Source organism: Nothoprocta perdicaria, unplaced genomic scaffold (assembly GCF_003342845.1).
Source record: "Nothoprocta perdicaria isolate Ctin4 unplaced genomic scaffold, notPer1 scaffold_13, whole genome shotgun sequence".
NCBI classification, from domain to species: domain Eukaryota; kingdom Metazoa; phylum Chordata; class Aves; order Tinamiformes; family Tinamidae; genus Nothoprocta; species Nothoprocta perdicaria.
The window spans coordinates 7,485,919-7,497,607 of NW_020454427.1; the positions used below are offsets into that span (position 1 = coordinate 7,485,919).

Sequence of the window (11,689 nt, forward strand, 5' to 3'; positions counted from 1 at the left end):
ATATCACTCTCTAAGCCCTCCAGCCTAGTGCTTTCCAATCTTTTTCCACTTGTAGCCACCCAAAATTGTCCATTGGCAAGCTAGTCCGAGCTGAACTATAATGAAATATAATGGTTGAGCTGTAATAGAGGTAACTGAAATGACAATTATACTCATTATTTCTCATGGACCTTGAAAGTCGAGAACTGCAGACATTTTTATTTCTGAATAAATGGAAGTAATTTATCCACCATTGCTATTTACAGTAGTYATTTCCTCACCTGCTTATAATGTACAAAAGATAAGTAGATTATCTAGAAACCTTAAAATTGTAGCGACCACCTGAGTAATTTGTGCATCCTTCCTTCTGAGAGATTGTGGTTCAAAAAACTGTAATCAAGAAGTTGTATCGTGTCAAATTTCAATATTCTGTTTTAGAACTTTGAAACCCATGAGAAAGGCATAACGAAGCTAATGCAGGAAAGGAGACTAGAGAACAAGGTATTTTAATGGAGTTTATATCTGCAGCATGTTGAAATGAAACTCATAATATCCCATTAAATACTATGTTTTCCAGTACTCTTCAAAACCAGAATGATGGAAAGAACTACACTAAGGGCTTCAGTTTGTTCCCTCTYCCTCAGTGTTAAAACCCTGACCCAGCAGGTTAGTGATGTTTCAGAGCCTTGAGTTAAATGTCATTACTTCAGACATGTGAGATGTTTTGATACACTTCAGTCTTCAATAAAACCTTGCACTTTGCTAAGAACACAAACAGTATCTTACAGGAATAATAATACTGACATCTCAATCAGTATTTACAGGGCTGGCTTTAGTTCAGGAGCTGGTACCTGGTGTATCTCCTTTTTGTAAGGCAAAAATAAGTAATTTCAACATTACTTCTTCATGGCATTTAAATATAAAGACAGCTTTTGAACTGAGACAGAATCTGTCTGTTCAGATTCTATATTTTGCTGGGCCACAATTTAAAATTGCTGTACAATCTTATCAGTTATTCAGACTGGAAGAGATGAAGTATCTGCTGAAAGAGCTTAATATTTGCCTAACCCCTTTGAGAAATAAGTAGTAAGGAAAGGCACAAGCTGTGCCTGATATTTACATAAGTTAGAAAATAAGAGCTATTTGAAAGCACTGTCACACCAACAGGAGAACTTACCTTAAGATAGAAAGAACTGAATTAATAGCTGTCATTTTTATTCTTATTAGATAATTTCACTTAGAAACTGTGCTTTAATTTAGTGAGAAGCTGGAACTAAGATCTGGACACATTTTACATGTCTGTATGCATGGCTTTACTTCATCCATAGGGTTTGAAAGAGTCTTATTGAATGTTTGTATGCTTGCCAAAACAAGAGATCATGATCTAAATAATGTTTTTTCTCTACTGAATTTGTTTTGTTGAATTTCTATGTAGMGTCTGTGTTCCTTTATTATTATTTAATCCTTCATTCAGGAGCAGAAGATTTTTTCTTTTTGTTTGCACTCAGGAAATTTCCTGCTGTGATGGACTTGGAGTATTTGAATTTATATTATGGTTGTCAGGAGCTGAGAACTTATGAGACTTAAATGAACCCWAAAGAAATTTAAAACTCTTAAGTTCGACCAGCCTTTTACAGTTGGCAGTAACTGAAGATGCAGTTCAGCTACTCAAGTGCTCTCCACAGAGCCAAGTCTTTGAAATCTGTGAGTGCTTTCTTCTCTGCCAGTGTACTTCATACCAGCAAGTACAGATGACAAGTCATTAAATACAAGTGAGAATTGTGATCAAAAAAAAGAAAACCCCACTCGTATATAGCGTTTAAGAGACTTGTGCCTGACCTGCTTCGCCCAAGCCAATTCTGTCTCCGTGGCAACAGCCACAAGTGTGACACAAAACATTCTGGATTTCTCTGAAGAAAAACTAAGATACTTAAAATGTCGCTTTTCAGGGGAGCAACACAGTTTATCCTCAAGCAGGTTTCAGAAGTGCATAGCATGTTTACAGGGGGACAAGACTTTTGGCTTGGCCAAGCTTCACCAGGTGATGCATTTATGTACATTGGCCATGACAAACTGCACAAACAGGTTCCACTGACGTGAAAATGTAAGAATTAACAAATATTCCATTCACTTACCTGATCTGGCCATCTTTCTTCTGAACGATTTTTAGAAGAGCACTGATTTGATAATCATGACGTCCTTGGCTATATTTTTATTACAGTGGGCTTTTATTGTTCGTTTTTACAAGCAATCACTCAGAAGTACTGTCAGGATTTACTATGAATATACTTTGAGAGGAAGGCCTCAAAGTTATTCTTACCTTCTACTACTAAATCAAATCACCACAGTGCAGGTAGAATTGCCAGTCCAGTGTACAGTAGCATTAGATCATAGCATTGAAAAATCGTAGTAAACAAAAGTACATATTTCTGTTCTAAACGCTTTCAGCTAATCAGTTTTTGTGTCCTTTCCATTCTCATTATTCAGTATTCCTAAGTTTTATGAAATAAATCAAGTAAGGGGTTCCACTGACAACAAGTAAAGTGGTTCTTCAAGCTCAGAAAATCATATAGTTAGTTTCTTTTAGATAGAAAGGACATGGTCAAAAATAATTGGATAAAACCAATACAACTAAAGAAATCAGAATACAAGAAAATCTCCATGGGAGGGTATGTTTCTTTCCTTGTCACAGATTACCTTCACTTGAGGCTTTTAATGTCCTTTTATATTCGTTTCCACCTCTCAAGCCAACAGCCCATTAGGAATTCCAAGTACCTCAAGCAGCAGGAAACCCATCTCTCCAGGGGCCTGGAAGCAGCTCCMGGTGGCACAGGGAGCAAGCAGGGAAGGGGGCAGCGCCTTGGGGCTCCTGAATGCAGCGCACCATCTCAGCCCAGCTACCCCCACCATATAAAAATAATAACTGTTTATCCACCGCCATAATGCAGCTGCCGTGGTAGCTCCCTCCCGTAGCACCACTTTGGGCTGCAGTCTTTACCTTGAACCTCAGCGGTGTTACTGGGAAGGTAACGATTGCAAATAAATGCTACTCTTCCCCTCAAAGTATGAAATAATTTAAAAGACACAAATTTAAGCCCTGAAAGTGTTGGATTTGTAGCTAACTACTCACTTCTTTATTAGTACTCCTTATAATTACAGGGCATCATCCAGTTTGCCTCCAACAAAACCTCTGCTTCATTCAGAACGCAGAGGAGCAGAAGGCAGGCTGGGGCGGTCACTKTAAGCCTCCCATTTCCTAGCCTGACTTGGTGACCTAAATAAAACTTTCATGATTAGTTTTTTCTAAGATATAATTTATACTACGGTTGTCAGGAGTTGAGATAGCAGTTGCCATGGAGCTTTAATCTTTTTTTAGGCTTTAGTCAAAGGAAGCTGGAAATCTGTATGCTGGGAAGAATCCTGGCTCAACTGAATTTTATTTAAATTGCAACAGGATTTCATCCTAATTTCTCTGCTGCAAGTTATTCCAAAATATTCTAGAATTTTTTAGTTTGTTCTGCTTCTCAGTAGGAGGCAGGAGTTTCCCCTTAGGTTTTTAAATCATACTAAGTTCAACTCCAGATTTACCCACTTTTTTTTYCCCCCAACTATAAACTGTGACTTCCTACTAGTCTTAAAGAGCAAATCACTGAAGTCAAATTCATTTAACAGTGTTACCCTTTCCAGTGCAAGTACTCTAAGTATGTCTAAGTATGTCACAGCAAAACTTCGGAGAGGATTTTATTGCCTTTGTGCCCACTATGCACTAATCCCTAATCTGTAAAATGGGCCTGCCAAAAGGAGAACTACTTACAGTTCAAAACCAACTTCATTTCATTAAAATTTGTGAGACATTTTCACAAAAGAGAATGGCTTTCTGGTTAGCTTTAGGAAATTTGGAAGTTCTGTAATCATCTAGCAGTTTTAATAATAATAATTCTTCCATGTGAGGTAAATCTGTGGGATTTGAACAGTTGCACAGTAACATTTTTATAACCAACAAATATAACAGCAAATTCTCCTCCCTAGCAGTAGTTCTAGACAGAAAAAACAATTCTTGTGGCTTTGAGTGACAGCCCTTATCACCTTGTGAGGGTCAGATGCAAAAGCAGCTGTGGATTCCACTGAGAGAGACTAACTGAGAAATATCCAGCAGCAATGAGGAAGAACTTAAGGAAAACTAGAACATCTARTGATCCAACTCTGGAGAAGAGAAGGCTGAGAGGGGATCTGATTAATGTGTATAAGTTCAGGAAGGGAGAATGCAGGGAGGAAGGGGACAGGCTGTTCTCACTGGTGGCCAGCGACAGGACGAGGGGTAATGGCCATAAGCTGGAGCACAGGAAGTTCTGTCTCCAGGTGAGGAGCAACTTCTTTACTGTKAGGGTGACAGAGCAGTGGAACAGGCTGCCCAGGGAGGTTGTGGAGTCTCCTTGTCTGGAGGTCTTCAAAACCCGCCTGGATGCCACCCTGTGCCACATGCTGTAGGTGTGCCTGCTTGAGCAGGAAGGTTGGACTAGATGATCTCTAGAGGTCCTTCCAACCTTGAACATTCTGTGATTTAAAGGTGGCTATTCAAAGAACTTAAGCATTGACTTATGCATGAGAAAAGCATGACTCAGAAAAGCTCATAATGCTCAATAAAAAAAACACTTTAACATAGAATTTTGAGAGTTCAGAATCGACCACTTTGCTGGCTTGCACGGAGGCATGCACCTCCATTCCAGGGCTTTTTGTGAGTTCAGCTCCTCCAGAAAACCCTGCAGTCCTAGTCTCAGCCCAGCGCGATCCCGTTGGGTTCTTTGGGGTGCTGCATTGCATAGGCCAGTACAGAGCTGGCTGCCTGCATCTCCTCGGCAGAGACCGGCCAAGAGCAGCAGCTGCCAGGCGTGCTAGTCCCGACTGGGGCAGATGTTCTTGTACTAAACTATGCAATAGGCCAACTGCTGCCCCCACCCCTTCTCCCCCCATAATACATTTTTTGCCATACACCACTGATGAGACAGTTGACTTGCACATCCGTGACTTGAGTTTAAAGCAGGCTTTAGCAAGCAGGAGCTGCCAAGGCAGCATTTACTTGGGTATACACCGTGGAGAAATGACAGACATGTTGCCCGAAGGGTCTTCACCGCTTTTATCAATCGCTCTGTTGCATTCAGGATACAGAGACAGGACACAAAACAACAAAACCAAAACAAACACGCAACTTGGGATGGTAGCACTGSAAGCAAGTAGGACTTTTGTGAGGCCTGTGCTTTACCTTCTTTAACCCGAGATGCCAATGTCAAAGGCTTGCAGAGCTGCTGGAGAGGATGGCCTCTTAGTGCAAGAAGCAGGTATGCAGAGAAGAGGCTGCTCTTGCTTACCTGGCAGTCCCTGCAGTTCTGGTCCTCAACGCTGGGTGCGCTGCAAGGGAGACCGAACACGGTGCAATTGTACCCAGCTGTGTCTGAAGGACAAAACCCACACGAAGGCTTTCAAAACCAGAACTGGTGCAGTCAGAAGTGGTTTAAGTTACAGAAACACCAACCTTTGGCAGTTTTAAAGTCTGAATTCAGACAAACAGCACTATTTGCCTTCAAGCTGAACTTAGTTGCTTTTAAATGAAAAGCTTCACGTTTAGAAAATGCCACCTTCTGTACAAAGGCCAAGGTAAATAAGCCTTAGATAAATACAGGGAAGCGGAGGGCTTTTCACTTACCACTAGACTAGCTTCATCAGCTATATCACAATTATATCACCTCAGAATAGGCTAATTAATGCTTGGAAGGGTAGCACAGTTAAAACCAGTTGAAATACTTAACTATTAGCATCATTCTTTTCAGCAATCAACAGGAATCAATGTACAACAACCTTCAGAGATTACATTTAAAGAAATGGTTCCTAGCATGTCTGTTAACTAACCAAGCTTGAATTCAGACAGCTTATGGACTAGACAGACCAGCTAGAAAAATCTTCTGTTAATACTGTATACTATTCAAGGCTTGTCAAATTTGAGTCCAGAAAAATGAACTGCTGGAGATAGCAAGATGGCTTTATAATATTGGCAGGAAATGTTAAAACTGCTCATTTTGCTTCCAAAGCAAATAGTAAAGTTGTTCGTTTTGCTTTAAAAAATCTAGTTGCATTATTTTYGTCAAGATTAATGATCTAGATGTTGACAATCAAGAAACATTGTTGACTGAAGCCCTTTCTTTTCTCTTGAATTTATGAATTTATGAAATCTTGAATTTATATCTTTACGAAGGCCCTTTGCTGCTGACAAACTTGTATCTTTTCAACATAGAAAGGCAAAAGGGCCAGAACTTGAAAGGCAAACCACATTTTCCCAAGCTTACAGAAAAAAATAAAACTTGATGTGTCCACAGTGAATTCAGATGAAATACCAATTTTCGAGAATGTGGTTTATTACCTACATATTCTATTGTTATCTTAACCTTTGTCAGCTTCAAAAACAATTTTAACAATTGCCCTTTTTTCTTTTTTTTTTTTTTTCCTTCAAGAGACTAGCCTTACTTCATGGTAGTCAATACCTATCTTTGACAGCAACTGATGCAGGATTCTTTAATATTTTGGGTTTTTTTTTTGAGGCGCATTTCATTAAGAATGGAACTTTAAGGAGCAACATTAGGAAGTTTTCTACTTAACATGCCTATTTTGTATTAACATCCTATGCACGTCTTCAACGCATTACCGTTCATCTTGTATGAAAATAGATGCAAAACTGCAAAATCTGAGTTTGGATAAGAAGAGGTGGCAGAAGCGCTAAATACCAGATAGCATCAGATCTTTTTCTCATACAAATTTTAGCAACATCTTAGAGTATTGAAAAGGGACAATTTCAAATGCACCCACGTGTATCTGAGGCCAACTGCTGATCTGCTCATGAACTAGTGCTGAGTTATTCCTGTATCTGAGGGAATTCATGCATTAGGCAAATACTGCTCCCCCAGCAGTATCTTCATTGGCAGCCTTAGGAATTTATATTCACTTTGGAAGGATGCTTGAAACAGAGCATCTCTGCATGAGAGCTTCATATCTGCACCACTTTCAGCATCTTAACATTTCCTTTCTGCAACACTGCAACATACCAAATACACTTTTCTCTTACCTCAGCAGTTATTCCAGATGAGCAATTGTGTGATTCCAAGCTCCCTTCATGTGCTTTGAAAAAAATATTCTTGATTTAGCCAATAGAAATTCAAAAGATGAATGTTAACAGATACAGGTTCACTTGTACTTTGCTACTACTTCAGTGCTCAAATGGGTCTTTCTAATACTAGGAAGTATTTCCACTTTAAGAACACTTTAGATATTGATACTTACAGTCCCCAATCCAAGTATTYCAGTATATCTTCCCAAGAAGGAAACTAAGAATCATTAAAGTGTAGCAAGTTGGAGGAGTAAAATATGCAAAATAGGCTTTAAGACACTTTTCTCCAGCAACCAGCCTTATCTTTCTCCATAGGAAGTCAGTAATAATGATCCAGCCCATTCAAGAAGCCTGTCTTTGCAAATGCAAATTAGCTGAGAGCCTAGAAGGTAAGGCATGGTGTTGAAATAAAGGCTTCTCTCCAGCCCCRCTGATGGTCAGGGCCCTTACTCTGGGTTTCTGCAGCAGCTCTTTGGTCACTGTGGCACAGCTCTCCACAGCGTGGCTGTTCCCCTTCACAGAAATCAAATTTTAGAGCAGAGACTTGAACCCCAGCTTCACATTCCCCTGCCATATGTTAACTACAGTCTCACTTGCAAATGCTAGATCCTGTGAAGGAATCAGATCCCAGGTGCCAAAATAGGCTTACTATTTTATGGCGCTTATCCATACGCCGCTGTGTTCCACCTGGCCACRGCACACGGGGGCTTTCCTGGCCGGCAGCCACAGCTGCACAAGCAGAGCCCTGCAACAGCCCGAGGAGCGGGGTACCCGTCACCAGCACCCTGCAGCTCGTGACCCCCACCACATCTGATCCCAGGACAGCAGCAACCCCACTCAGCCCATCCCCTACCGCTTCTACCACCTACCCAGGCCCTGGCAAAACAGAAGAGGGTCCAGGAAGTCATTTCAGCATCAGGGGAGTATCCTAATGAGCAAAGCCCACACCAGCATGCTTGAGTGTTTCAAACAGCTTGTACACCTAAATTATCATCGTACCCAGAAACTGACTCCGAAATATAAAGTCACCAAGACAAGATTTTAATATTGACATAAAAAGCATAAGTTAGTGGTATGTTCTTCCTTGAAATGACATACTGGTCATATGAAAGTCACTGAAGAGGTCTGCTTTAAGCTTGGAAGACTTTACATACATGGCTGAATTCAAAAACCCTAATTCCAAAAATGTGATGTTAATACAAAAAGCCCCAAACTCTTAAGACCTGGAATACCAAATTCAGTTGTTAGAATTTTAACAGTTACGTGAGGGCGCCTCAGAGGAACTCAATAAATTTCCCATAAAATGAAAAGTTCTTCAGTATCTTTCCCATCACCACTATTTCAAGATTCACAAGGCTTTTTAAAATACTAATGGGTTAAACTGAAACCAAGAGCCATATGCTTGTAATGTCTTCTGTGAAGGTCTGAAGTCACCCTGTCTCAACTATTTGGTTATTCAGTGCAGAAAGTTAAAGATCACAGAAGGTATGACAGCTTTTAATACTCCATTAATATTATAGGTTAAAAATTATTGCATAGTCTTATGCATTTCCTAAAACAGCGTTCTCTGGAAATTAAACATCTCAATATAAAAGGAGCAACTCTTTAAAACATGAATTGCTTTCACTACCTCGATCTTCTATCTTTTTTTGATTTGTCAGTACATTTGTCCATAGTTTTCTCATTATCTCCTCTGCACTTGGGGCAGTACCATTTCCCCTTTGGTTTGTAGGTGAGTCCAACACACGAGAAGTGAAACCACTCAATAGGACACTGTTCATTATCACATCCTATCATTTCGCCATAAGACACCTGGTTACACAAGCAATAAGTTGGTTCGTTGGGATCAATTGCAAATTCTACRGGTGACATCTCCCTCTCTTGCTTGGCTTTGGAGCGTTTTTTCTTCTTGGAAGATTTGGATCTTTTTTCCTTGGGTGGCTCATCGCAGTCGTCGATGCCATTTGCTATATGGCACAGATCGCGGCTTTCGCTTGTGCGCTGCCGGCGGGGCCGGCGCGAAGATCGCTCCGGTTGGCAGGAATCCATCTTTGCCTTTTCCAGGGGCTTTTCATTCTCAGACACATCTTGAAAACATTGCGAGTGTGTTTCCATTTGCCGTGCTCTATTCTCTACGAGTTCTAGCATCTGAGTAACTATTTGAATTTTTTCATCTCCAAGTTCTTGGCTGTTGATTAATGCACGCTGAAGATGCTGCTGCAAGCGTTTCTTATGGGCAGGATCATTTTCCGACTTGTATTTTTCGTAGACATCATCTATTTCTTTTAGTGCTTCTACAAAAAAAAAAAAAAAGGAAGACAATAGGAATAATTACACAAGACAGAACTTGCTCAAGAAACTATAGGAATGTATTTCTAACTCATGAGAAACGGTACAAATTTTAATATACCCTAGTGGGCTAGATCCGGTATTTAATGCAAGTTGCATATTATCATCAAACCAATATTTAAGTTCACAATCTGTTACAAGAAAACTCTCTGAAGTTCTGAGAAAGAGACATTTCCAATGCCTCTGTGAGGCACAGGAAAAGGATAAACCCAGAAAGGTTTTTTAACCCACCACAGTGGGGATATTCCACACGCTGCCTCCACTTGACAAAGTTGTAATTTTAGTTCAGACTCTTTAGCACTCTGCTAAGGTAGAGTTTTTAAGAATAGGTCATCTAATGGTTAGCACATCACAGGACTTACTTCTTAAGCAACTGGTAATGAGTGGMTCCATTTAACTTTATTTTCTCCTTGCAAATCATGCAAAATAACTAAGTGCAGTGCATCTTTAGTAAAGTCTTAGAAGCATATTTAATGAACCAAAATAGAGATTAAAGCTATAAACCAGTTTCAGTTTGTACCCTAAGATTTGGGGGTTGCTGGATTTTATAACTTTGTTTCTCAGAATTTACATTAGACCTACACATTAAAAAAAAAAGGAAGGAATTGCTTACATGAAGAAAACTAAATTAAGTGAGAGCTGGCAGTGAAGTCTAATGCACTTTGGCAGATGGAGTATTTGCTTCTTCACTAACAATTTAAGGATTTTATTTGAACATGCATGGAAATTTATGAACAATACCAAGCTAATATATTTGCCTCTGAAGCCAGAAGATACACTATAAAATCTTTCTCTCCCTACAGAGCAGCTTTTTACAAATTAACTTCTATTTTTAAAGGATGTTGTCTGCTTTGTACAATTGTGAAATGACTCAAACTAGCACTAAGTGGAAACTGTAGGTATTATCTCAACATTGCTTTTTTTTTCCTCTCTCTCCTTTTTTCCTGCTAACATCTTAAAAACAATAACATTAAGTCCAAACAGCCACTTTTTACTGTAAATTTTGAAACCTACACAGCAAAAGCCAAGAGCATTTTGTTCTCTTCCCAACTTTCACAGGGGTAAGATAAAAATCAGACCGTGACCGCCCAGCAAGTCGGTGTGTTTCTCCTGCAGCCTGGCGCTGCGGCTGTCACTGCAAACACGGTGCCGCTTCCCGCGCCTCCAGCGGCCGCTCTCGCCTGCTGCCCTGCCAGGGAAGGGAATCTCCCTCTGTCCTCCCGACAAGTGCTGACTAAGGTATTCTGTAGGCTGCTCCACTAGAAAGGCACAACCAGAGTACAGACGGCTGCAGCCACGCTAGCTGCCACCCAGGCTCCTTCCAGGAGGGAGGGAAAGCAGTGTCRGTGCAGTCACACAGGTTTGCTGCCTATGGACAGACCTGCCACAAAGCACCCCGGGACAGAACTGCTGTTACAGGGAACAGAACTGACCTCATGCTACTGAGRCGCCTTTTTTCCTCCCTTTTGCCCCCCCACCTTTTTTTTTTTTTTAATTCATTATTCCCTGCATGTATCCCTTGATATTTACCAGGCGACATGCCAAACGCTTTAAATGGCTCACGGAAGAGACAACCTCCCTTCCCTATGTCCAAAYGGTCGCTGAATTTCTCCGGAGCACAGAAAAGCAGGAACTTTTGGAAGGATAGAAACACAGACTTGCCAGATAACTCCCTGACAGTCCCCAGGACGAGGGACAGGATCCGCACCCCTGCGGGGTTGTCCCGGGACCCCTCCTAAGAGGGGAGCCCGGCCCCAGTGTGTGGTAGGGGCAACCTGATTAGGTTGTGCTGGAGCTTTTAAAGGCTAAAGGGATTTCAGCTTGCCCAGTCCAGCCACGAGTCTGGCCCTCCCACGTGAACTACCACTGCCTTTTAAACTAGGTACAATTACATTAGCACCATCTTTAGAAGATATTCAGACTCAGCCTGAAGTACTTTTGTCACATTATTGGGCCTTTTTTGATTTTTTTTTTTTCCTGGACAAACACAGCAGGTGAAACCAAACTGGGTTTGTAGGTAAAACTCCACAGCCTCCACTCTGGCCCAGTTTCAGGGCTGCAAAAGCTCCCGGGGAGCGGGGGAGGCCGCGTGTGGTAACCCCCAGCCCTCACACCGAGGGGCCGCACCCCCACCCGCTCTCAGCCCAGGTAACCGACCGCGGGGCGGCGACTGGAAGCCTCAGCGAACGTAATCGCCGTGGAGCGCGG

At 41.3% G+C, this 11,689-nt stretch overlaps 1 protein-coding gene across 1 annotated transcript in view; it reads right to left on the reverse strand.

Moving 5' to 3' along the window:
• Positions 1-8,236: 8,236 nt before the first annotated feature.
• The window catches only part of ING2 (inhibitor of growth family member 2), a 10,513-nt gene continuing 7,060 nt past the window's right edge, over positions 8,237-11,689 (reverse strand). Inside the window, exons 2-3 of the mRNA XM_026033643.1 lie at positions 11,012-11,114; positions 8,237-9,426 (exon numbers count right to left, since the gene is read on the reverse strand). Coding sequence (XP_025889428.1) covers positions 8,759-9,426; positions 11,012-11,114 — 771 coding nt within the window. The 3' untranslated portion in view covers positions 8,237-8,758. The remainder of the gene's footprint in view (positions 9,427-11,011; positions 11,115-11,689) is intronic.